This window comes from Ixodes scapularis, unplaced genomic scaffold (assembly GCF_016920785.2).
Source record: "Ixodes scapularis isolate PalLabHiFi unplaced genomic scaffold, ASM1692078v2 PGA_scaffold1__304_contigs__length_218370807, whole genome shotgun sequence".
Lineage (NCBI taxonomy): Eukaryota > Metazoa > Arthropoda > Arachnida > Ixodida > Ixodidae > Ixodes > Ixodes scapularis.
The window spans coordinates 84914570-84941845 of record NW_024609846.1 but is presented as its reverse complement, the minus strand read 5'-3'; the positions used below and the strand labels follow the sequence as shown (position 1 = coordinate 84941845).

At 44.9% G+C, this 27276-nt stretch overlaps 2 protein-coding genes across 2 annotated transcripts; one reads left to right on the top strand and one right to left on the bottom strand.

The window, feature by feature from the left end:
- Window positions 1-355: 355 nt before the first annotated feature.
- On the top strand, window positions 356-3113 carry LOC8024567. Its single transcript, XM_040503200.2, has 4 exons — window positions 356-409; window positions 610-839; window positions 1539-1760; window positions 3023-3113. The coding sequence occupies exons 1-4, from the start codon at window positions 356-358 to the stop codon at window positions 3111-3113; spliced, it is 597 nt and encodes a 198-aa protein (XP_040359134.2).
- LOC8024568 (vacuolar protein sorting-associated protein 33A) lies at window positions 2978-27227 on the bottom strand. The gene is made up of 16 exons (XM_002406248.5): window positions 27087-27227; window positions 26697-26762; window positions 26028-26155; window positions 25598-25685; window positions 23720-23821; window positions 22076-22192; window positions 21337-21511; window positions 20020-20183; window positions 17555-17645; window positions 16491-16565; window positions 15930-16009; window positions 15340-15426; window positions 11512-11643; window positions 10185-10353; window positions 8748-8870; window positions 2978-6111 (listed from the first exon to the last, which is right to left on the bottom strand). The coding sequence occupies exons 1-16, from the start codon at window positions 27204-27206 to the stop codon at window positions 6014-6016; spliced, it is 1815 nt and encodes a 604-aa protein (XP_002406292.5). The 5' UTR covers window positions 27207-27227; the 3' UTR covers window positions 2978-6013.
- Window positions 27228-27276: the final 49 nt, after the last annotated feature.

Here is a 27276-nt window from a genome sequence, read left to right as displayed (position 1 = left end):
TCGCTGTTCGCTAAAACGTCATTCGCTCATGTGATATGGACCCGTAGGGCGGCGAAAGTGTTTGAGAGGCCTTTCCTCCCCTTCGCTCTAAAAAGTCCGGGGGAGGGGCGGGGAAGGAGAGGGGAAGCGATTGCCCAATCGCTTTCCCTGTTCCGACAGTAGCGCGAGCGTGAAGTTTGCCAGGGGCGCACACCGACGCGGTGCATTGCCTTGCTCCGACGCGCTACAGCTCGCTCGAGTTTTTGCCGTCTGGAAAGTTATGTCAAGACGGAGCCCTGTGCGCAGAGGCGTTTGATTAATAGAATATTGCTTTCCACGATCCTTGAAGGTCTGCAGCTGCAGGCTCCATGGGATCATGCCACACAAACCTTTGCTTTGGCTCCTGCTCCTAGTTCCAGAGTTTTTCCGTGTAAGTGCTATTTATCTGTGCAAAGGAGTGGTGCCGGCTCCTCGGTGTAGAAACAGGAATATTTAAATGTTTGGAATGTTGTATGCTTTTTGGCATACAATTATTCATGACAGGATGAGCAGAATTAATGTATTGGATAGAATATAGATCGCTAAACCAATCGATCCATCCGTTACTCTTTCGCTTGTTGTCTTCGCTAGGAATGCGAAAGCGAGAGCCAAGATTTGCGGGAACTGTGGGACTGCAATCGGAGCACCGCGGCATCGACGGACAGCTCAGGAAGCAAACGGTTCCTTCTCAAGGACAGCAACGACACCGTGCTGAGGCACCTGTTCAGCCTGTTCCTAGACTTGCACCAGCGCTCACACGACGTGGATGCCGTGACCCCGGAACCCTCCCGTCAGGCGTCCTCCAGTCCCAGAAAATTTAGGTAGGTGCCACTATACTAATTACACATGCTTATTTATTAATTAATTTAATTTTGCGTTAGGGTTCTTTTAGCCCTGAGGCTAAGTTGTGAGCTACAAGAAAAAAGGTGATATTAGTTGATTAGTTAGCTAATGAACTGCCATTTTTGTGGGAACATCTTAGGATCTCTTGCAAGATCAAGGAACACTGTGAGGGCCATAAGGACATCGTGCTGTTGCAGAGGCGTAGCGTTTCAGTCTTCGGGGGGGGGGTGCTTTAAAAGTAAAGCGCCTGTAGAGTGGTCTCGTGAGCACGCCAAAAATGTGTCAAAAATGATACATAGAAGAAATTGGTCCTTCAGCGTCCAAAAGAAATTTGACTAGTTCAGAGTAGTTACTGGAGACCGACCAGAGTGAGGATGCCTTCAGCGTCCATCTGGTTTTGCAGAACTGTCTCAGAGCAGGTGTTCCTTCCTTCCGAGACTGCTGGAACCAGCTGAGCCTTTTGGAGATGTTTTTACAAAACTAATGAGGTCTGTGAACAAGCTAACAAGATCCCGACACACATCAATTTTCATGCACAAATCTTGCAACACTAGGTTCAGTCTGTGCAAGGCAGTGTATGTACAGAGCTCTTGGCTCAGTATCTTGCACTAGGGTCACCAGGCTCAGTGCCTTGACTATTGATGTTGGGCGTTGTGATGTCTCGTCCACATGTGCAGGGCAGGTGCGAGCAACCGCACAGGCAGCACCAACGAGACTGGCACCGAGTTTGGCGCCCCTGTGGCCAGCGACCCGTCCGTCGAGGACGTGGCCGTACTCGTGTCGGTGCTGCTCACCACGTTGCTGGTCTTCCTCTGCTTCCTCGTCCTGCTGGCTGTCAAGTGCTGCGCCGAGCTGTGCTGCATCGACCTGCTCTACTGCATGTCCTACCGCTGCCGCAAGTCAGTGCTAAGCTCGGACCACCCCATGTGACAAAGTACGCCGCCCATCCTGTCGTCGCCAGAATGCACTGCTTCAACTAACGTGCAGACACGACCAGTAAATGCATTTGGTGTTATGCTGAGGCAAAAGATAATCGCCCTAAACTCTCTTATCTGTCGTGCAATGACAGTGGAATAATAAGTCCGCCAGAGTTTCATCAAAGATTTAGGCAAAATACTTTAAAAGATAAATCGAAATGCCAATAAAAACACACTGACAAACATGTATTTAATTACAAATGTAATCGCAGTTTTTATACATGTGCAAAGAGGCATTTTATTATCTTCAAATACTTTTTTATTCGGTTGATAGTAAATGCAACCCCAAGAGAGAAGCCCATAGGTCTACCGAGCCCATGGGTTCCCTTTTTATTGTGCTCAGAATCTCAAACAATGATATTGAGAAGAGGGCCAAGAATTATTTTTTTAGTGTTTAGATAGAATTGACAAGTACAATCCCTCATGCATAATTGAATGCAAAATACTGAGAGTATTTAAAATAAATAATGCACACATCTTGCACTTGAAATATTGCCAGTCTCTGACTTCAGCAAAAAAACAAGACATGCTTGAAAAAAAACAAGAAATGAAAGATCTAGAGTTAGAATGCTATGCTTGCAATTATTTTCTGTGGGATCTCTGAAGAAATTAAAAGTATGTGTGCATAGGTTTGATGGCTTCAAGGTGCACCAGGATGGCATTGTGAAGCCAGAACCATGAAAGCTATAGGGAACACCGTAAAACTATCACATCTGCAAACTCGGCGAAAACAAGTGGAAAGACGAAGTCTGTTTTTGAGCTTGTTTTGCACTCTTCCCTATTGGGTGCACCGAGAGATCTACACGTCTCCCATTCTAGTCCATACACCCTTGCTATTGCTCCTACAGTCGGGTCGACCCTTTCCCCCGGTGTCGTCTCCTTTCAATTATATTATGCCCAAGTTCCACTGTACAGACATAAAAAAAAAAACTTTATTTTGCGACCATTCATGAGATTAACCTTGTGAAAGACAATCAACTGGCTTTGACTGCCAAGGTGTCCAGTTGGTACCACAGGAGCAGATACCTGGCCGTCCTTTTAATGGCATTGAATCAGTTCGACCAAATTCTAACAGCTCGCACTAACATTTTTCCGTTGTGATTTCCGAGTTAAAACACATGCCATCCTGAAGAGCGTCGTCAGACAAACTTCTGTTTATTTTCATTCTTGGTTGTGCAATGCACGTCTCCGGACCAAGTAGTGGTGCTCCAAGTGGTACCCAACGCCCGGTCCCTGGAACGTCTTCTGCACCACAACGCCCGGTCTGAGCAGTAATCAGTCGGCAACGCTCGAGCATTCTGACCCAGAGACGTGACCCCTGCCCCGCAAGCGCGTTCCGTCAAGTGAGGAGCTCGCCCTGACGCCAGCACACTTCACGGTGTCTTGGCGAGGAGCGCCAGTCATGCGCAGACGTCCCTCCGGACCATGGTGACCGCATCCGACAGCTAGACGCCTGTCGCTCAGCTTTCCAACGACGACCCAACGTTGCAAAAAAGTGCAGATCTCCCAACCTCATCAACCCGTCTTCACATAACCGTGTACCAATCACATGCGTCTTACAGCGGTACAATCATCAGCCCGAAAAATTGACTCCCGGATGTGGAGAACTGGACAGTAAACTACACACTGGCTGGCTCTGCCTGGCAAAATTTTGAAGCTCATGAATATCTCTCCGGCAACATATCAAATCGAGTCTGCTGCCACTTTGTTCAGTAAAAATGTAATTTAAGAAAAAGAAAAAGAATGGCTAAACACCGGTTAAGATTTGTCGCATGGAAGTTCAGAGAGTGGGAAACTATAATCTGCTCCAAAAGGCATCATATGTTTCCAATGTAGGTGAGAAGTTTAGCCTATGACAGCTAGCTATGGGATATTTAATGAACAGGATGCGGCAATATGGGCTAGCCATAAACCTTGTTGTTCCCCGTAGAAAGTATATTGTGCTGCCAGAAGTAGATGGAATCTGACCAAAGAAATTGCTGGAAGTAGAAGCTCCAAGAGAGAAGGATCTCATAAAACTCGTCTTGATCCTAAAAATTTCTAGCAGTTTTGCAATGGGTAAAGAGGAAGACTAAGCAGTGATAGGAGATACCACATCTCTGACTTTGCACTTAATGCTGATCCAGTGCTTTGCTGTATGCTCGAAATATCCTTTAGAGTTCAATAACATTGATATGCTACATTGTGTGGTTCAAGACAATGTTAATGAACCTCTGTGCTTTGTTTCAGCCCTTGGTCATGTCCTTGGAATTTAGCACCTTATGCTAAAATGGTTTTCTAGACCATCTGTTATTGCTAAAGACACCACTAATACTGCAGTGAAGCCAGTAGGACACTGAACCATGAAATTTCAGAGACCAGGTTAAATGAAGCTTACCCTAAGTGGTTTCTAAAAGTTTCAGTAAGAAGGTGAACCATTATTTATGTGCCGTTATTCTCAACTATATGGTTAATCAATAAAAAAAAAGAAGAAAAACATAAACATGCTTTTTTTTTTTTCGTAAACATCACCAACATGAGCAATCTACCACCAGCTTACACTCATAGCTATGCAGTGACAGCCATTTCGAGTAACAGTTCTTGAAAATTAGTTTGCTACAGACATTCTAATTTGATACCAGATTGCTCTGGGTTGCTAGTTCGAGATTTCGTTACAGGCCCACAAATATTCAAAACTTTGAATAATTTGCAAATGCTGTTTGCTATTTGATTTAATATACAATACAAAAATATTCTAAATTCTCAGGTTTCTCACGTTAAGCTTCACTGCTTTGCACCAGCACTCCGGCGTCAAACCTCACTGCTTCACACCAGCTCACATGCGTCAGGCTACACTGCTTTGCACCGGCGTGCTAGGAGAAACAGCTGATGTATCGGAGCATCTCGGTTAGCTCAATGGTCTTGGAAGGTTTGTTCGCTAGTGTAGGTCGGCCTTCGTTGGTTATAAATTTAGAATCATAATTCACCCCTTGATTATAAGGTAGGTAGTCATTGTTTTCCTTGCCACATTACATTATGATTTACCGAACACGTCTTACAAGGGCCTTTTTTTCTTCCTATTACTACAAGATACAGAAAATGGAGTCCAATGTAGTAATAAAACTTTCTTTTTATAGGTACACATCTTAGAAAACATTCCCAGCTGAGATTTACTTAAGTATTCACATTTAATTCACACTAAATGTAAAATGTTCAGATTCGAAAATATTGAAATTCGCTTGTAGTTAAATCTTAATATTCATACATTCAATCTGCGGTTCAAAAAGATTATTTCTGCACACTTCTAAATTTTGTACAATTACAAATGGTAAAAAAAAACCTGCCTAAAAATAGTTTGCCACTCAAAAAAAAAACCTATTAGCAGTTAGAGTATGGTGCCTGAAGCGCGTACCCGACTAGTGTGTTTGGCGTCCTATTCTGCCCATGCATCCAAAGTGCCCCCAAGTGGCAACAAATGAGGTCGCGAAAGCCAGAGTGTCGTGCTGTCGGATGTCGCGATCCCGGCGGATGGTCGTAGAAATTTCGGCAAAAGGTAAGAGATAATGCGAGTGTCGCTGTCGACGTGGCGTCTCAAGCTTCCGTGGACTGTCAGTCTGGTGAGCGACACGCAGCAGAACAAGCGTCTGTCCTGTCCACCACCGCTGCTGTTGCGCCGCCGCCAGGATTGCAGCCGGCGACAGCGTGACACTTCGATGACGTCGTCGGGCGGAAATCGAGGGACCACTCTTTTGGACGCGGTTAACAAACCAGTCGGAGACGCGATCCAAGCACCATAGTTCGAGTGAAATCAATATCTTGTAAAGAATGGATAGACTTGTCACGAAAAGTTCCAGCAGTTTGAGTGAAGTCGCAGCATTGTAAAGAACTAGATGCATATCACCACGTGACCTTCAAGATTTTTCCCCACTCCAATTTTCTTGAAAAGAAGCTCAGTTCAACTTGGGGACCAGGCTAGGTACATTTTTCTAGCCAAACCAAAGGATTCAGCCTGCCAAGCCTGGCTGAACTGATATGAAAATATGCGTGGCGTTTATTATATTCTCTTTGGCTAATAAATACCTTCCCCATCACGGACGCTTCACCTGGTGGGTAGATCTGATGCAACTACAAAAATATCAAAAAGCTGAGAACAGAGCAAGTGTACTAAGTACCGCACGCGGAAGCGGCACTTCTCTTCACTGTGGTTCCGGTGTCCGGAGCGGCTCTGCCAGGGACTCGAGGAAGCTGTTGCCATTGATAAGCTTGGTGGTGGCCACCAGGTACTCCACGGGTGCTGCAAAACAATGCGCACAAACATTGTGCGACACAGCACGGTATGGCAAGTTCACTAAATGATTTTTTTCACTTCTGGTAAGCCGTGTCCAGCCGTGTCGACAAACACTGCCCATCAGTTCCCCGTTCGTTTGCGTGGAGACGATCAGTTATTGGTGTCGGGGAAACGCATTAGCTTGGCGAGTGACTTTGTCGATGACAAAACTTGGTAATTACGACCAAGACTTATTTCGGCTGCATAAACCCGTGCCTACTCCGCGTTTTCTTTTTTTTTTCGGAGCCGACCAGGAAGCATTTCTCAATGAAATTTCAGCATTCACAGGTTGGCTTCTTGATTGCAGCTCATTTTAAATCCGGATAAAGACCGGTCTGTATAAGAATCGAGTACCAGCAGACGCTCCTTTGTGTTCACAACTACTCTGGCTGGCGTGGTCAACCATGATGCAAAAGAAACTGAGCGAGCTGGAAAACACTGCCTTCACGCATAGAAAGACATGGGGCAAAAATTCATCAGTGAGAATTCAAACTGGAAGAATGTCATTTAAAACCGCCCTATAGGCAGAATTCACTCGACACATCATGCCCAAACGCGTTGTTCACGGCGCATACTCATAACGAGCTGCTGGATATCGTCTGCCATTAATAAAATGACTTCGATGAGGTGGAGCTGCGTATGTTGCGGAAGGGTAGTGGGGAGCTCGTAGTCTACATGTGCGCGAGAAGCAAGGCTCAGCTAGGGCCACCAGTTTGCTTACAGAAACATAGAAGAAAAACCAGCTGACCAAATATGCCGCTTCGAGCTGTGTTAACATTAAATAAAAACGTATGTTCCCTCCCTGACTTTGTGTTATGTTATCTGCTTTTTTTAATTTCTCAATCTCAAGTTCGAACTGCAAAGAAATATCAATCTGCTCAAATATAATGTTTCTTTTTCCAGTAACGATCTCGACTGCTTCACTTGTTCAGAGAGAAAGACAGAGTGCAGTCAAAACGTGCCGTGGCATGCCCACACGGTGGTTCGGATGAATAAAAAAACAGAGCTGGACTCATGGAATTTGGTGACGACCTGTGTCACCACCTAGCCGGTGTTTTTAATTTCGACAGTTATATATGTCTGACAAAATAAATGTCAAGTTTTTTTTACAGTACCTGGATGAGCCAAACAAAGCACAAGGGTATCAAAAGCCAGTAGAGACAATTCAAAAGGAAGCTGCCTTATCAAGAAGGTGAGCGAGTTGATTAGTTTAAAAAGCCATTGAAAAAAAAAAAAAAAGAATTTTTTTTTTTACAGTCTAATTAAGACAGGCGTGTCAAAAAATAAAACTTATGGAAAAAAAATTTTTTTTTTTTTAGAGAAATATTGACGGCACGAGATTTATTTCAAATTCTGCGCGCAAAGTCCACAATGTCACGGAACGATCATACACTCTTTCCAGCACAACGAGATCGTCCTACATACTCTCCACCTCAGTGTGATGGCCAAGCCAATCCACCTCCTTCATGCACCCAAAACGCCAAGAGAAAAAACAGGTGGAAAGGAGGGGACTACGGAATAAATCAAGCCTCGTGCCGTCAATATTGCTCTAAACATTTTTTTTGCTAAACATTTATTTTTTGACACACGTGTCCCAGCCAGACTGTTTAAAAAAAAATGTTTTTCTTTTCAGTGGACCTTTAATTTGGTCAAGGTAAATATACAATATAACACGAAGCGGATGGAGCAAAACAAGACACGGCCATTTTCTGACATAGGTAAGTTGCTGAAAAGTTGGCCCCTGCCTCGTATAGATACTTCCCATTCACTTTAGTTTCCGAGCTCTAAGAAGCTAGACTGAAGGGACAGAAGCAACTTTATTTGACAACAGCTTATCACAAAATGTATCAGCATGTTTCGAAAGATACCAGAAACCAGTATTTCTTCCTGTACCACTTCACCTAAGTCTAAAAGCAGTATGAAAGCGGTCTTCGGCAGACTACCATGATAGCCATACCGACGTCCAAGGGAAATGGTTGGAGCCAAAGCTTTTCTTCGACATACAGCAAAAAGTAATATTAAACTGGCTGGGAATTGGAACCCACTGCTGCAGCAAATTGAAAAGTCAAGCAAGCACCAAAAGCCCATGTTGCTAAAGACAGATGGGTATAGGGAGGGGAGAGGGTGAGGAGGGGAGCAAAGTGTTTGCAGCACATTATGGGAAAGGAAGGTAGTACCCCAGCTCACACAGCCATGTTACAGGCCTGGACTGCCCAACTCGGGGATGAGGATGAGTGGCTGAATGTGTTAGCGCAATGTTGCCCAGAGCACGTGGAGAGAAAGCTTGCCCTGCAGAACTCGGGTGTCTGGGCTCGATCCCTACCCCTGCCCGTTACGATCTGGATGGGCATTGTACCGGTGTGCTGTTCATGCTCATCCAGACCCAAACTATGCTGTAGCAGTTGTACCGCAATGGCTAAATTTTGCATCTACAGCAGAGACACCAAGTGCCCACTGGGGCTGGCTACCTTCCCGCTGATATACACACAACATAATTACTTAGGAAAGTGTCCAGGCTACAAATGTGTCCGACTCGGCAGTGGTTAGACAAGCACCCCAACCCACACGGGGGCCAGGAGGCAGAGGGTGGGCCCCAAACTCACCGTCGTCCTGCTGCGAGAGGAAGCGTAGGGCCGAGATCTCGGCGTAGGTGCAGCCCCCCAGGAAGAAGACCAGCGTCACTTTCGGCTCATCAGCACCGGACTGAAGAGACGACACCGAGCCCCCTGCGAGGATGCCGGTTGCTTGGATCACGTTCCTCCGGCCACTCCAACGAGAAGGTTCTCGCTCCCCGCGGTCGGTCACAATGCCCCTCCCTTCCCGACTCATCACTACACCCGACATTCGTGCCAACGTTTAGCCGAGCAGACGGTGGCCTTCTAAGCACTACCCCTCAGTTCTGATTTTGCACTGCTGGAGATATGTCTCTACAGTCGGAGAAAATAAAAAAAAAATGCCAACAGCAAGCGACAAAACTAGTCACGAATAAGTTTACACAGCATTGCACTCTTTTGGCTTTTTCCGACAATCCTTTTATGTTCTTGTTGTGGCTGGTAGTGCAGTCACCACACTGGGGCCTAGAAATTCTGCCCCACCCTGAATAGCCAGACCTAGATCATGGTGACGCATCACCACACCGAAAGCATTTCTCGTTAATGCCATTGACTTTGGATCTGAACATACATTCAACTGCTCAACTCTCCTTATCTGCATGGAGCTAAAAACATTTTAAAAATCATCTTCCATTCCTTTCTTTTTTTTTGTTTCGAAAATGATCTTTCAATGCTTCTAAACGGTGTTAGCACACACGTAGAGAGAAGATAGAAGATACAGGAAAGAGCGCTACTCACTACTATCTTCTCTCAACGAGTGCGCTAATATCGCTTCAATGTTTAAATACCAACTAGCCCAATTATCAACCCTTATACAGTTTTCATCTTTCAATGCCAGCACCGCCGCCAAAATTCAACGCCGCAAGTGGCGCTATTAAGTGTGAACCCCGCGAGCTTATTTTCCCAACTCTTCTTCATTTGAGAAAGCATAATTTTTTTTTTTAAACGTAAAAGAAAAAAACAAAGTTATTTGCAAATTCTGTTTTTAGAGACCAACAAAGGATCATCGGTGCTTGGACGCAGCAACTGATCGCAGGCGTCAGAGAATGTCGGTGTACGAGAAAGTGGTCTTATAAAACAACATCTCACCGCAAAATGGGATCGGCTTGCTCGGAGTAGAGTGGCCAAAAACAAACTTTGCCGGCAAATATCCCTAAGATAACAGAGCACCACCCCCCAAAAAAAAACCTATCCATTAACACCGATGGCACGCAAACGGCAGAGCATCTCTTACGGCCTTTAGCACGAGCTCGTTGCCTCGTGTCGAGCCTTGGCTGCTAAGTGCACTCCGAGCTCACGAGACGCCAAAGTGTCATCGAAGGTAGGCAGCTCGCGGTGAAGGCGGGACCACTAAGACTCCTCCCTGCCGTTTTCATCCCATCGGCGACCGTGGTAACCATAAAGGAAATGCCCAGCGGGGATGCTCACGCCGTGGCCGCATGCCGGGCGGCCGCTGCTGCAGCTCGCAGACGGTGGGACCGGGCAGCTTGTTGAGCACGTCCTGGATGGCCCTCCAGCCGGGCTGGGCCAGGAACTGGGCAAGGCGCACGCTCAGCGGCGCATAGCCACTGTACACGTATGACACGTCGTTGGGGGCCTGCACGTTCCGGGTGGGTCTCGGTCACTCGGAGAGCCCCGAAGCCGTTGCTACCTCTAGCGTGTCAACAGAGAATCTCCAACAAGAGTCCACGATTTTGATCTCTGAGTGGACTGTCCGCAGAGTAAAGCCAGCTCTCTTGCGTGGTGTAGAAGTACAGAACAGCCGAAAGAAAGAGGAAATTGCCTCACACTTGTGAGCTAGTACGGTCGTGTCTCGTTAATACAGACACTGTTAATGTAGATACCCTTCTACATAGACAATATTCGGAGACAAACTGGGTAAATGCGTGCATTTTTGTTTCGTTATCATTAAAGCCCCAAACTTTATGCGGTGGAAAAGTTGAAATTCTGCAAATTCAGACAGAGGAATCTGCACAATTCTGCGGCAACATTAAACAGACATAAGGTACATGTAACAGTTTATTTATGAAACGATTTCAGGCTCTAAACATGCTTGCATTAATTTAAAACTGAAGGAAGCTGTTGTGGCCGAGCATCAGGTGATGCTTTGTACTCTCTTCACTACGGCTGAGACCATTGATTGGTGGCGGCTGCACCACCTAGCCATTTTTTTAATTGATAAGGTTACAATATTTGAATATAAAATTAAATTTCTTCAACAATAAAAGATGACGAGGCCACAGAAACCCTTTTGCCATTAACTAAAAAGAAAATACTACTTTTCCGTCACCTTTTGCCACCTTTCACTCAATTTTTCGTTCTGAGGATGCTTAGCGCCACCTTTCGGAAGTTACCAGGAAGCAGCGTTTCTCCATAGCTTCCAAAAGCAACGTTTTTAACGTTTTTTCCACATTTCTGCGAAAAATCTTTAATTCTGCGATTTTTCGCAGAATCGCGGAATTGCAGAAAGCTAGGGCCTCTAGTTATTATGGACAACTCATGCTGTGGATGCTTTTTGGAGAAAATGGAGGTGTTTATGTTAACGTGAGACATCGCTCAAACTGCATGTTTGGAAACACAAATTCCAAACCTGCTCTTAACCGTTCCGTATCTATGCTCAACTTTTTCACCTTCTAAAAAAATGCCATCGGACCTTGTAAGACTCGATGAAAGAAGGCAGAGCAAAGCGACCACAGCCCTCTTTAGCTCTCGTTCCCCAGGACTGAGTTTGATGCCTCAAGAGAAATGGCAGTACCTGCTCGTTGATGTCTTCTACGTTGAGCTTAAGTGTCTTGCGTACCACGGAGTAAACTCGTTGTTCGTGTGTCGTCAGCAATCCTGCCCGCTCCAACCGCTCTAGGCTCAGCAGGTGCTGGTAGCCATAGGTCTGAAACGGTGCGCGCAAGCATGAGAATGCAACTATAAAACTAGATTGAACTTCATTTTAATGGTACCACTTTAAAGCAGCTAGTGGATATTGCATTAATAAGAGAAAACAGTGGAAGAGCATGAGCTGCACAATAACATGTAATTGTAGCAGATGCACTAACCAAGGAATGCCGACGACACCACAGATAGTAGGGTTGATGATTTGAGTTTAAATAACCTGACGACAACTTCCATCTACCACCACACACATCTTTTTTTTGTTTCTGATCTATAGTTAGTTCTGATAAGAAATCTCCACTGTGATCAGAATAAAACACGGGTATCTTAGTCCCGGCATGGATCAATAAATATCATGTACCGGCATCGTGCAGGCAGACAAATATTTTTGTCCCCAAATCTCCACTCATGGTTATAAGTGTACAGAAACAAAATGTTTGCACTTATTTCTTTGTTTAGATGAGGTCTATGTTGTGCCGGCAGCCCAGAAACGCTAGCCTAGACTAGTGTCTCTGGGCTGCCGGCAGAGAAGTCAAGAAAACTTATTTTAAAACAAATTTACAGATTTCAAAAATCTGCCTGGTGGTGGTCTGTGAAGCTCCATTGAAATGTCACCACGTCATGAGTTTTTAAGAAGCAGCGCCAGTTCACGGCAGTATAGCTCGCTCGTGGAGTTACTTAGTATTGAATGTGACTCGGTGGAGAATGCAAACACGTCTACTACGCTGTATAAGTTAAATCTTCCACAGCACTTCCGCAACATGCATACCATGCCATCAAGATCGCCATACTTCGCAGACGTTAGGTAGGAGCTTGATCTGAGGATGCGAGGACCTCTGCCAAGCCAAACATACCACTCCACTCCCCCCCAGATGCGGTGTGTATAGTGTGCTCAAATTTGGCACCCAGTGAATACCTTATAGGTATACATAGCTTGCGGGTGTCACTATTGCTGGGTATTGATGGTTATTTCTACTTACTGGTTCCTTCGAGTTACTACTTCAGTAGTGTGAAACTAACACTGTGAACCAAATGTCTGTGGCGCATAAAATACTGACATGGCCTCAAATGATGTTATGGGCCAGCTATATGTATAGGCCATGAGTGTACAGTCCTCAAATACTACCACGAGGCAAGATCGTCACGCATTGCTGCCACCAAGAGGCAAGGCTCGCAACAACAGTATCCTTGACTGTGCATGAACGTTTCACATCACGAGCGCGATATGCATTGCACTTCTCGCTGGCCGACTTTGAAGCAAGGGCTAGAGAGCTTGCACTCACGTCATCTCGTTTCCATACCCCTTTAAGGCGTTTGATGATGAGTTGTGTTCCAATTAGTCATGTAAAAATGGTGAATTTTGTGTTTGAAGCAAATTCAAAGCAAATAGTGGTTTTGGCCAAATATTTTCTTATTGAATATTGAATAGTTTCTCTAAGCGTTTCACCACTGCACCATGCTTACAGAAAAGCTTAGCTGAACTCGCAAAGGTTGTTCCCAAGCTTTTACTTGTTCATTTCTAAGCTAAATTAATTTTAATCTAGTTATATTTATCGACAGTGGCCTCAGAAAATTCAGTACCTATATTGGTTGGCAAGTAGACAATGCATTTGACATAAAATTAGTCCTATGAGATGCCCAGCTATACCTAATTGAGGTGATTTATAAGTATGCTTGCTACATACAGATAGATTTTCTCCAGTCACAAATAATTACTAATGCAGGTTGTCAGGGAATCTCTGCCTAACATATACCTGGAGTGTATACATTCCGGTGTTTATTTATGATAAAAATCGGCACACGTTTATCGGTGTTTATTTGTTTCTAGAATACCGGTGCTTTTCAATGAATTCTCTCGTGCAGACAGTAAAAAGGGCGATTTTCGAGGGAAAAATTGTGAATATAAATGACCGCTGAGGACGAAAAACAGTCCAAATTTTATTTACATTGTTTACACAATCCCTTTCGCACTTGATTATTGTAGTATATGCTTGCATACATTCCTAGGCTCGTGTCTGTCACTCCTTCCTGTTGACGACGTGCGATTTTGAGAATGCCCACTCAACATTTGCGCTGGACACGGGAAACCCCAAAACGTCCAACGTGGCTTGGGACAGTACTGGCCAGCTGTGACTGGCCACCAGGGCCACTAATTAGGTATCTTCCAAGGTCCGTGGCTTAGGGAGAACCGCTGACCTTGGAGGACAATGGAGCAAAGCTACTGTCCTCCAAGTGCTCTAAACTCGTCCAACATGAAGTTGAAGCCGAAAGTTCGCGAAGCCGCCAACTGGACCTGGCCGACAAAAGCACTGCGTCATTGCCACGCTTCACGAACTTTGGTCCCAACTTTGTGTTTGAGGAGTTTAGGGCCCCAAGAGTTCAAGACCACGTAGGTCACAAAAGAAAGACAGGCAAATTGCCTGATTCTAGGTAAGATAATATGTTTGACAGAAGTTTGTGTAAAACTTTTTTCAGTGAAAAGAACAAATAAAAAAAAACATTTAGAAACCGTTTTTTTTTTTTTTTTAAGATTTTTATTTTCGTCATTGGCAGATGTTTATCTGTGTTTTTTGGTTAAAACTGGTAAGTATTCAGGATATTTTTGTCACAAAAAAAACAACAACGCTTGCTCGAAAATATAAAAAAAATGTGTTTTTCGGTTTTAACCAGTTTCATATGTTTGACACCGGTGGAGGTTTATCAGTGTTTTTCGGTTAAAATTTAAAGCGGGATAGTGCACGTGCTTGCTTTGAAAGTGTGCTTTCCTCCTAAGCAAGCGGCTACGATATTTGTACTTATCGTAATATTGATAATGATGGGATAGCCCTGTTGAGTGGGCTTCTTACTGAGCACTGGCGTACAAGGGAGAAGCAACATCGCAGAAGAGAGCTCTGCACGTATTGCTTCTCTGCAGTGCACCGGTACTCGGTAAGAAGCACACTCAATATTGCAGTTCACCTCAAAGCGAATATAGAATTATTCAAAACTACTATTAAAAAATTTGAATATTTGCAGAACAGTAGTTCCAATACAATGTCCTTTGTGCCCCGCTTTCGTAAGGTCTCCAATGACAGGGACAACAGTATATCTTAACTAAATTAATTTAAACTCTTTTTTTTTTTTTTCTTCAAAAAACTTTTTGTTATATAACGATGTGGAGTACATTGCTACCTTAAATGTCTGTGCCAGTATTAGAACACTTCAGCTTTAATACACCCACATATTAATTTCATCAGTCTTTACTATAGGGGGCATTCACTGGACGCCATATTTGAGGGTGCTGTTTAGAGCGCATGCTCAGAAGGAGCTCACATTAATAGGCTGCCGAGACCGCCAATCTTGATGGTGCGGAATGCACGTTGCAAAAGAACTGTGGAGGCTTGTCATTTGCACGCGCTCAGCATTTGCACACACAGCTATGGCCGCCAGTGAATACTTTCTATAGGGACATTTTACAGTAATTAGCACATTCGATCTACTCAGTAGGGTACATAACGGTGCAGAAAGTGTAGCTGCGGTGCTGGGAAGTGCATGCCTCCACTATCTGTATCAAGATGGGCTTCATTCACAAATCGGATGGAGCAGTGTATATTTGTGTGAACAGCTGGAGGTGCAAGCAAGCGTACCCAAAAACATGCTACTACCAGAATGTGCAAACAAATAAACCAATAAATGAACACATTCCCAGGTTGCCCACCTGAAGAATCTCTCGCTTGTAGTGGTCCAACACCTTTTGCTTGAGTCCATTGTTGGCTACACTCTGCATGCACACCAGTCTGAGTACCTGCACACAAATGTATGTACAGTTAAAGAGCTGCAAAGTTCTGGACTGCTTGAACTAGAAAGGCAGTGCTATTAAATTTAAGAATGAAATGAAGGGGGGGGGGGGGGGGGGAGTAACAGCTGGGCAAAATTTGGGTTCAACGACGTATGGTGCAAAAGACGAACATTGACAGAAAGAACACAGCACAGCACCGACTTCCAACAGAAGTTAACTGACAGGGCACATAGCAGTAAAAATACCAGAGACATCAGTTCTGACACGAAAAATACAACACTGCACGATTCATAAAAACTTGCCTCGCCGGCATCAATAATCCTTTCTTGCTAGATGTCCAATCCCCTTCTTCGATATCCAATAAAGATGGTGCGCCGACACATTCGTCTTTTAAACATACAATTAGTTTGCTCTGGAATGTCTCCACAATAAGTCATTCGCCCCCCGGTGGTCATTGGTCACCGCCTCTATTGATGCTGCGTGCACTGTCCACCTCCCAGCCAACTCACCCTGAGCATGTCCTCTTCTCGGGCTATCAGGTCCTCGATGCGGGGGTGCACCTTGTCAGTGTCCAGGCCGTTCATGAACTCTGGGTACAGGGAGACGGATGCATGGCCAACACTCATTCGGGCGCTTCTTCTTCGTCGCTTTCTCGGCCGCATAACGTTTAAGCTTTTCTCGTGCGGTTTACGAAGATTTATTACATCCCAAGTGCCACTGCGATAACAAGCTAGGAAAATTACCAATATAGTACTTTCACAAATAAAATGAACGGATAAAAAATAGACAGTATTTTATGCCAAGCATTCTGCCGATTGGGCAAGCCGGCACCGTCGGCCGCGGCGTTATGCTACGCTGGTAGTCCGTCTCGCAAGTCATGCTAAGCAAATGACCATAAAAAAGTTGTATTTTTTTTACAGTTTTCTGTCTATTATTTTTTTATGTCCATCTATTCATCACTGCCACAACTCAATGATAACCACCGATAAGATATATTTGAAAATAAATCGATATATCGGCTCTGGCAGCTGAGAGAGTATGTTGGTCATTCTTGTGTGGTGTCAAGTGACCTTGTTCGATGCCCAGCGCTTCAAAGAAGGACTCTCGGTCTGTGACCTCCTTGATCAGCTCAGCCATGGACGTGTCTGCGAGGGAACAAAACGACCAGAGAGCGTACACATTGTGCTGTGGACACAATTTTTATTGAAGACGCTACAATTAAAATAAATACCACCTCTATCCACTGTCTCAATAAATTCCTGATCAAAGTTGTTCCTATCGGTCCAATATTGACAGCAAATTAGGATTGTGTTTCTGATCATAATATTACCACATATAAACAAAGCAACACTTTCTACCTGAAGGTGAAGCAGGGTTTCCAGAGGCAGAACAGTTCGCTGGATTTTGATGCAGAATGTTCTAACACATTCAAAATATGTCCCCAGTTTGTCCTCTTCGAATTTCTCTCTTTGAGAAAGGAGCATGAGGTGACTGCACAGTTCAACATCCAGACATGAAACAACTTTTACTCGTTTGGAAGGTTGAGTATATTAATGAAATAAATATATATGAGTGAAAGATACCTACTAGGGACAAACAGACAACAGAGCCATGTCGTCTGCTTTTGTACCCCGCTAGTTATCTCTTTCACCATTTTTACATTGTTTCTCTACATTGAACATGTGAATGTTCCAAGAGTACAGCATTTCCCAGCACGCGCTGGAACTAAAAAATCAAGTTGATCTAGCTTTTCGATTGAGTGCATTAGCCATTTTGATGCTGAAAGATTGAGATAAAAGAAAGCTTAGGTGAGACCTTTATGCAGGAGCCTCGAGCAGCCGGTGAGGTTTGCAGGTTGTAGCTATGACTTTGGAGATGAAGCAGTTCAAAATCTAGTCCACAAAAGAAGAAATTCGGCCCGTTAGCCCGCTTGTGCAAGCAGGCTCTGCCAGTGTTGGCCACCCGCCGTTCAATTTGACGGCATAAGGCCTACGTCTCAAAGTCATCTAGGTATTTTGGTGCCACGACATGGTTCCGAAAGGAAAGTTGGGAGTTTTGGTACTCTTGGTTGTTGGGTCATCCTAGACCCAACAACTCAGAGGGTCTGTAGATCAGAAAGGCTGGGCACACGCACGGTTGGCCAGGGACTTCTTCTTGAGCTGCATCGAGGGCAGCCGGTCCACAAACTGCTTGATCTCCGGGATGGTCTGGGCCTCGTGCCGCGCCTGCAAGACATGCCCACGCCAAGCTCGTCTCAACAGAAGGAGGGGAAGGAAGAGTTCCGAAACACCTCCAGATAACCAAGCCGTAGTGCTGAATCTTCCAAGTTGCCTATCGGAGGGCCGCATAGGGCTCAGACTGAACACGAGTGCTGCGTGCTCAATCTGTGAACACATGTGACTCGTGTTCAATCAGCGAGGACGCAAGTTCCAGCTGAACACTGATGCAGCTCTCATGTCCAATCTGTGCTTCATTATTTGGGAGGTGTTGGCCCAAACTACCGTAAAATCCCATACCAAAGCCCTCCCCCGAGAGATGGCCCATGCCATATTTTGGCTGACTATCTACAACATAAAAATTCCGAAATGTCGCCCATCCGCAGATTCCCGTCGGATATCGCGCAATGTCCGATGGGAGCCAGATCAACTGCGCGATCTGTGGTACCGGTATGTGTGACGTGCGAGTTTGTAGTAGGCTCCCGTGTGTTTATCGCATCGTGACATGCAAATCCACGGCTTCCGCAATCTGCGGTATACGTGCCTGTGACGTGAGAGTTTTAGTAGGCTCCCACATTTTTGTCTATGATCTCCGCGTGCGATGTCAGTTGTTGTGATACGCTAGTTTGTAGCGGGTTCTCGCGTGTTTATTGCACTGTGAAGCGCAAATCTGCCAAGTCAGGAATCTAAGGTTTGCGTTTCTGAGCCACGGGTGTTTATCACATCAGGGAACACGAGTTTGCCATCTTCGTGATCTGCAGAATCAGTTCCCGTTTCACGTGGCTTGTAGTGGGTGGTCGGGTGTTAATAACTAAATTTTTTAACTTTTGTTGTTCGATCTCTAAAAGTTCCCCTTCCCCCTTCCTTCCTTCCCTCCTTCCCCCTTCCTTCCTTCCTTCCCTTCCTTCCTTCCCCCCCCCCCACCATTATTATCAATCATCTATCTCCTTATTTTTGGGTGGGCATTCTTACGAGATTTCACGGTAGGTGCTTTTGGCACCTGCCCAGCTGCTACAGCAGTCTATCCACTGGAGGAACTCCTGGAAGTTCCACATCAATTGTTTTATCTGCAGCACTCAGTTTTGTTATGTCCAGGGTATACAGGCTTTGGAGTTGAGCATAAACACTATCCGGCACACTTTGGCGACACTCATTTTAGTATAAGTCCAAAGTGTCATTTGTCGGAATCAAGTCCGGTGGGGGTACAATTCTAACCCTTAAAATATGTGTCAGGTTAACGAGTAGACGATGGAGCACAGAAGAAAGCTAAAGTAGAGTGGCGTAAAATGTCAGAAATAGACACTCCTTTGTTGAACTGCTGGTGCCTCTCTTTTGAAGGTATGCTGGGTTGCCTCAAGCACTCATTTGATAATTTTATCTTCTTTTATCAATCAAATGTTAGCACAGACAGGCCATGGGACTTCGCACCTTTGGCAGTTTATTTCAAAAGGCACTAAAAAATTAGAAACAGAAGTTCTCGGATTACTATAAAAAAGACTAGTCCATAAAAAAAAGCCTAAACGAAAAGCTTTTATGCAGGATTTGAATACTACTGAAAAGAAAATATGCATTTATTATATGAGTCAGGAATTGAAGCATATAGTATAATATAACACTCAAAATTTTTTTAGTGAGGCATGCAGTAAGCTTTGTTGGTATTCTGACCCCTCAGCTAAATCACAAAGCGCTAGTGATAAAGATAATAACCAACAGCATGCTAAAACTTCCAATTCTTTTCTTTTAATCTATCTTACACGAAATAAAAGGACTTGGCCGAGGTTCAGTAATTTATTAGATAATAACTCCCACCAAAGGTATAGAAATATATGAGCATGAAGTCTTTAACTTCTTACTCAATATCATTACTAAAAAAAAAATTGAGCCAGATGGAATCCTTCGCAGGTTCTTAAAATGATTTGCTGAGTGGAACTTAAAATATCCATGATTTTTTATTGTTTATCAATGACAGCTTCTATTGCAGCCCATGGAAATGCACAAAAATTATACCGGTTCATAAAAGTATGAAGAATTTGAAATGCGAGCATGCTACCATTTGAAATGCTAGTACTTTTGTAGAGACATATAATTTTTATGCATTTTCATGCACTTTGAAAAAAAATCCTGTATACATAGAAAACAGTCACTTTTAAAAACTTAGAGCTTAAGATGACCTTTGGCTTTATTTGGAGAGAACTATGCATGTGAACAGTCACATTTCTCATATTGGAAAAGGAGCCTATAGGGTGAAGCATCCTCATGACTTTAGAAGGCCACATAAGCTCACACACGCACCGCGAACAAGCCCTAAAAAAGCTCTCCGAGCTGCTTCTGCCATACCAGCAGAACCCTAGGTATTCCGAGGCTATGTTCCCGCAATACTAACATCGTACTGAGAGGAGAGGCTCTTGGCTTCCCTGCTGAGCACGGGGCCCACGGCGTTGAAGTTGCGGTCCCTGAGCTCTGCAAAGAGCTCCTCGGCCGAGTTGAGGCAGAACTGCTTAGACTCTCCCTCGCCTTGGAACTTCTCCGGGGGAACCTTCACAATGTCTGGGGGGGAGAAGGAAGGCGCCCCATCACCACTGTGTTTGGAGTGGAACCCCATGAGGTTCCACTCCAAACACGACTGCCAAGCTAAACCCTGCACCCCGTTCCACTTTTAGACGGCCCGCGGCGAACGCTACCAGCCACCGGAGCCAATCGAGAACCGAGAGCAAGTCATGTGGCCTACCAGATGAGTGCTGCAATGCGCAATGCGTTAAGTCACGAACCTTTCTCCCAGCATTGGATTAGCTCAGATGACTCGCAGCGTCCACTGCAGCCTGTTTTAACATCAGATAGAATATAGTAATGGGTCTGTTCCTTTCTCTTGTGTGTGCATAACAATTCAACCTATTCAAACTTTTAAATTTCTGGTCAGCTGAGCTGAGGCTAATTTTGTGAGCAATGGCAAAACTATACAGAGCGCTACATTATTAACATGAAGACGCCCTTGGCAGCTTCTCATTTTTCTCTCAAATCCAAAATGCTCTCATGAAAATTAACTGTATGGTTGAATATGTTTATGGTGGAAACTAAAATAGCCGGAAGAATCTGGTATTCGTCATTACCATTTATGAGCAATACCCTAAAACGGCACTGATGTCGAGCTCGCACTGAATGTGTCGCACAGTAACCATAGTCCTAAACTAAAGACTAGGCCCAAAGAAGCTGCCTCTAAGCAAAAAGTCGGCTGCTGCTCGAAGACATCCAGGAGGTTCCCATTGCAGTTCCTGTGTAGTAAAATATTTGCACAGCTGCTACTTGGCAGTAAATAGTAGTGGAGCACATCAAAAATTAATCAAAAATGTGCTAAAATCACCAATTTCCCATCTGCGATAACCGCGTTGCAAAGAACATACATGTTCCATGGCGTAAAAGCACAGCTTGTTTTGTTTTTTCTGTCCATCCCCGAACCTCTAAAGTACAGTGAACTTGGCTCAGTCACTAACTGAGCCAAATTCCTTCGCGAGTCGAGAGTGACATGAATATGGCCTTCGCAAAACGGGACAATGTGTCACGGGGCTGGGTCAATATGTCTGCTCAAATCCGTGTAGTAATTCTGGTCTGTGCTTTAAAGATAGGCTGCACTCGTATCTCGGATATGGTGGTGTGCTGTAAGTGCAGCTGGTGCAGGTGGTGCGGGTGAATCAAAGGAGCCTACTGTGGTGCACCCCAAAGATCTCGTCGAGCAGTCCCTGGTAGGTGAGCTGCGTGGCAAGAGGGGTGAGGAGGTCCACTGCCCGGTCAAGGAGCAGCAGGTTCTCAATCTGGGGCACCAGCTGGGGTTCCCGGCCCGAGAGTTCACGCCGCATGCGCACCATCATCTCGGACACCATCTGCAAGGGCGGACAAGGGGCACCGCGGGAGTGGTCGCACCCTGCTCGCGGAGCAGCCGACTGTGGGCACACTTGACTGTCGAGGTACGAGCCAAGCTCCAGAATGGTAAACAGACACAAAAAGTCGCCTAAGAAGTGACCGTATCCATTAAATTTACACCTTTTGCGCACTGGAGTAATCAAAACCCGACGAGAAATTGAGAAAAAGGCGGGCTCGAAGCTGTCAGCTGCCACTACAACGCGAGCATGCGGCGAAAAGAATGCTAGTGGTCACCCCTACTTGTTCTTCCATTTTTGCTGAGAAAAACAAGTTTGGAAGGGCGAAATAGGTGCTGCCGAAAGTATGCACTCGGCGGCGAGGCCACCATAATGAGAGCTGATGTAATTATCTGGAAGCCACGTATACAGAGATGCAGAAAGTGAAAAATCTCTAATTTTCTCTTTTAAAAGCATGCGAAAAGACCGTTGACATTCCTACATGAAGATGCGGCAAGAGCACTTTCAGTATTGCATAGCCCAATAAGGGTCTGCTGGAACCGAGGCCTGTTGTCTACATCCGTTTACCTGTGCGTGCTTGCCCTTGCCGTACACGTTGGGAATGACTCCATAGAGGGTCTGCAGCGTCATCAGGGCACGAGCCACGTGATGCATCGAAGTCGTGTCGCCCTCCACCTCACACTCCTGTGATGAACGAGAGGAACAGCTTTCATCACACAGTAGACACAGAACGAAGTTGTTGTTTGTTTTGCCGCAGCGCTGTATTCTACAGTATTTAATGAGTAATAACTGCCCTGTATATCAACAAAGCCTGCAGGTCCACTTTCCTTCAAAACATGCAAATAGCCGATTAAAGCAATTAACGGGAAGATGCCAGCGATTTACAGGACGGAGATAGCATCTTCGTGCGGAAATGCTATCTGCACAGATCGCATTCTTACTAAGAATTGTGTTCTCGACCTCATCATTTGCTGCATTTTTCAATTGGAACGTGACGACTGGCTGTACAAAAGCTCTGCAGGAAATTAGATGAAAGCGCCTTGTTTGTAAGTAGCGCACATATCACTCGAGTAAATGTGGTACCTGCCAAGAAAAACAAACAAAGTCAAAACGAGGCCAGAGGACTGATGTGGGGCACATAGAGCACCAGGGTGTACGGGGGTGGTGGGGAGCAACTTTCTGCGCAGCTGAGCACTCAAGGTTTTTTCTGAATCAATGTGATTCCGGTGTTCCAGTGGTTATAAAATTTGTGTTTCCCAAACTCTGCAATTTTCAATAATGAATGTGTGACTCAAATGGCCCGCAACTTTGGAAATATTTTGTGCACGTTGTCGTCAATGCACTTGGGCATGGAAAAAAGAAGGAGAGTTGCTGAATACCCGGTTCTAGATTGGTGATTTTCCCACACGAAAATGCCAGGTGCAGAGCCGTAAACATTTTTTCTAGCTAGTTGGATCCTCGTAAATTGTCTCAGTAAAAAGCCTGGCAAGCATAAACACTTTGCCAGTGTCTGAACGAGACTTACAATGAACCAAAGGTAAGTGCATTAACAATTTGCCATAGTACTGCACTTTCTTTGACTATTACGCACCGTTTGATTCTTCCCAAGGCTTTCTTAACTCACTTTTCGACACAAAAAAAATATAGTATATACTGTCGAGACCGGTTATAATGAAGTCGGCTATAATGAAACAGGGGGTATAACGAAGCAATCACGATTTCCCATTTTCTTTTGCACTTCGTTAACCAAAGTCGGTTATAACAAAATAGCGGATATAGCGAAATGATTTCCGATTCCCGCTGACTTCGTTATAATCGGTCTCGACAGTAGCATAAATTGGTACCCAATTTTTCCGCCTATTTTTAAGGGTAAAATGGAAAATGGGCTACCAATAAATATGAATCTGTTTTTCTTTGCGGCATAAACAAAACTTTATGGCATCTAATACTATGATATGCTAATAAATGCGGAAAATAAGAAACCTAGGTAACAAAAAAATGTGAGAAGCATGACGGTGAGAGGACTGCTGGGGTAGAAGAAGAAAAAGCTTGCACATGGACAAACACAACCTTTACTCTGCATGCCTATTGCATTGAGCTTAATCTTTTTTTAACCTTGTAAACAGTGTTATCCTTTTCTTTTTTTTTTCAGTAAAGAAAGAGGGGAAAAAGAAAGGGGAGAGGGAGGAAAAAAAGGGAGGAGGAGCTTACCCTGAAGGAGTACTCCATCTCCATTGAAAGCACGTCACTATCGACGGGGAACAGCTCCAGAGCGTACTCCTCTATGTGGATGTCTCCGTAGACGCCGTGTTGCTGCAACCAAACAGACATCCCGCTAGTCCCTTGTCAGAGAACCTGACAAACAAGGACGCTTTTTGTCCCCTTCTGCACCACAAGGAATCTAGATTGTTTAATAAATTATTGAACCCTGAGTGTCTGTCAAGAGTATTACTACATAAAGAAACAGTAATTTAATAGTTTTCTTGGTTGAAAGAAACTGCAAAAATCGGACGTCTATGGAAAACATAAAAGGTATTAAAAAACAACTCCATAACCTGTCCAGGGAAGATGCAACAAACATTAATAACGAGAAATATGCCTCTGAACTGTGCCGATCAGTACTGTTACAATGTAGAAATACTGAAGTAACCGTATCTAGTTATAGACTCAGCAATCACTGTATTAGCGTGATTGCAAGTCGGCTCACCTAAAAGTCAACTCCCCCCCCCCCGCGATCACTTGTCGGCAAGACACAAGAAAAAGTCCGGATCTGGGATTGCGAATAGAAAGGTCTCGCATTGCTTCGGCTTTGTCAGGGCGGCACAGTTTGGCTTCGAGTTTGGGTATCCGAATCTAAAAAATGGACAAGTCGGCCTACAATCATGTAATTACGGTGTAAATATTTGCAACTTGCAAACTTGGAATACATCATCACCAACTTACAATTACAATTTTGGAGTTACTTCAGACTTAATTCCATTACAGCTATAGTCGCTGACAAGATGAGAACAGCAGGGCATCCGTTTTGAACCCCCAGCCTCCAGCCCGCGCTCGCTGACTTTAGTCGTGCTTTGACTGCGCACGGACGTTTGAGGCTCACAAGACGTTGAAGTGTTATTGAAGGTAGGAAGCTCACACCAGAGGCAACACAAATGAAACTCCTCCCTGTTGTTTTCATCCCATCAGTGACTCTAGTTTACATACACGGGCACAAAAATTCACATTACATTACCACAATATTCTGAAAAAGCAAATTGTGTGAATATAAAGGGTGGGCTAACTTTTGGTGTGCGATGAAAAAAGGTGGAGAAAAATGCTAGTTTTAGACTTTGTGACCTGCACAACTTGTAATAGCAGGGAGGGGCGATAAACCAAAGACGACTGTCCTTTCCAGTCAGCAATGTTCGCTCATCTCCAGCCGTGGCTCAGTAACACTATTCCTGCCGAGGTCACCATTGGCCGGGGCCCTGCATTTACTAGAAGTGGGCTATCTTTCGATGTTCTTGAAAAAAAAATAGTGAATTGTGCCGAAAATAGGGGGCGGATTATCTTTCGGGGGTGGGGCATGTCTTAAGATATTAGCCTAGTCGGGACATGTGTGCTGTCACTGACAGAAACTCTGCCATGAAGATCAGAGAATCAAAACGAAATAGGCAATCGCAGCACACCTCGGCACCCATTTATGTTTTAAAAGTTTTTGGAATCTAATGTAACTACTTAATTTTTGTAAATTGTAACCAGATAGATATTAGCGAGAATCACACTGCACCTACAACTTTAATGACATTTTGAATCAAACAACCTTAACCACTTTTTAAAAGTACTTTTTGCAACTCTTTCGAACCCACGGTGATGGCAAGAGAGAATGGTTGATTATTCTAATAAAGTTTGGCTAGAGAAAGTTGAAACTAGTTGAATGCATTAGAAGAAGCAGAAATGTGCTCAGAAATATGACAGTTGTAAAGGTGGGAGTGTGTTCTGCCAGCAGCAAGGAGAAGAAATTTTGAGAAGCAAATCAGGGAGGTTTGTGACTTGACCCTTTCAGAGCCCCAACTCCATCTGTCATGCACAGCGGCCCAGAGCCCCCACCTGTAGCTTTCGGATACAGGGTTGACTCTTCCTGGGCACAAAGAAGATGTGGAATTCTTTCTTGGGGCCTCCCCTGGACTTTTCCTCCCTGCAATGGGCGGCAGCGATGCAAACATTTACCACCAAGTTTGATCAACAAGCCGCTGCGTCGGCACTTATTCAACTGCGCACTACTTAAACTAAGCGTCGACGACACTTCGCACCAAGATGCTGCAGGCTTCTCTTCAATAGGACCACCCATTAAAATAAAAGGGGGTGCAAAAACCCTACTCAGGTCCATTATTAGATCGTCTGTGCTTGTACATTGGTTGTGCATTGAAGCCTCTGTAGAGCTTCAATGTACAACCCGCATTGGCTAAGCATCTCCAGTGCAGATCCACATTCCCTCCAAAGGCTAAGAACGCAGCCTTTCCTTGGCCTGGGCACTCACTGTAGAGCATGTTCCGCAATGATATCCATGAGATGGAGCTTGGGACGAACCATGTACACAATGTTCTGCGCCGTTGTCGAGATGGGTCGCTTGGCGGCCAAGTGGAACATCTGCGTCACGTTGTGCTCCTGCAACATCGTTTGGATCCTGTTCATTTAACCCTCGACAATCCACAAGAAGCAACATATGATCAGTCTTAGACAATACATGGCAGATGTCAACACAAGGAAGAAGGCATCAAAAGAGAAACCACAGGGAGTGCCAACGAAGAAACTGCAGGGAGTGCTAACAAAGAAACTGACTGTGGTCTTGGGAAGTCTACGAGACACGGAAGGAGGTGCATGTCGGTGCAAGTGTCTGGACCAAAAGGTGTCACACGTACAGCAACCGGGGGGCACCAATCAAGTTTGCTGTTTATGGTTGCAGCACGGCCTTTTAGCCAAACACGCAAAATCAGAAGTGTCGACATACGGGATTGTACATACGCATACCAAATCGGGCGAATTGTCTGCAAAGACAACGCGTGCATCCAGAGAGCAACTGCTCGCGCGTGACTAGGATTCACTCGCGCAACTCGCGATCTGCATTGGAACAAAAATGCGTCGTCGCGGATCGGGATTCCACTGGTCGCGAGATGATCAGCTGCGACGCACGAGGCCTGGCGCTCACCTTGAGGAGCACGAACTCGGAGATGAGGCTGAAGGGTCCGACCAGGGTCTCGTCCCACACGATCGCCTGCCACAACACACACAAGGAGCGTGTCAGCACATAACCCAAGATCGCCGCTGCAGAACGTTCCGGGGGATCGTTTAAACTGTTTGAACATATGTCACTTCTGTATTCACATATAACTGTTGTTTTGCACGTCAAACAAACTAGCAACGAGACGATTAAAAAAATTGCATCGATTATTCAAAGTTGCATGCGTCAAAACACGGCCACAGGATATCGCCAGTCAGCGATAGTGGGGCGATTGCAGGCCATATTCATTTTGACGGTTCTCCCGAAATGGAGAATAATTCGTACTGATAAAACGCGAACACCGCTACATAACTGCACCTTTGTTCCGATGCATTTGTCTAGCAATTCGACCAATTCTCGTCTAGCAGCTTCGCGTAACAGCGCAACATTGACCCGGCCACTGGCCAGGTGGGCGGCCATTTTCAAACACACCCCCATCACTGCTCCTCACCCCTTTCCGGCCGTCCCCGGAAAGTGTATCCCTCCGCCAGCATATTGTTCACTCCCA

Coding starts and splice junctions, on each gene's coding strand:
- LOC8024567 (XM_040503200.2), top strand. CDS start 356: ATGCCACACAAACCTTTGCTTTGGCTCCTGCTCCTAGTTCCAGAGTTT. Junction 840..1,538: donor TCCAGTCCCAGAAAATTTAG/GTAGGTGCCACT, acceptor CCACATGTGCAG/GGCAGGTGCGAGCAACCGCA. Junction 1,761..3,022: donor ATGTCCTACCGCTGCCGCAA/GTCAGTGCTAAG, acceptor TGTGCAATGCAC/GTCTCCGGACCAAGTAGTGG.
- LOC8024568 (XM_002406248.5), bottom strand. CDS start 27,206: ATGGGGGTGTGTTTGAAAATGGCCGCCCACCTGGCCAGTGGCCGGGTC. Junction 20,184..21,336: donor GATCTTTGGGGTGCACCACA/GTAGGCTCCTTT, acceptor TCTCCCCCCCAG/ACATTGTGAAGGTTCCCCCG. Junction 8,871..10,184: donor GCCCGGCATGCGGCCACGGC/GTGAGCATCCCC, acceptor GCATCCTCGCAG/GGGGCTCGGTGTCGTCTCTT.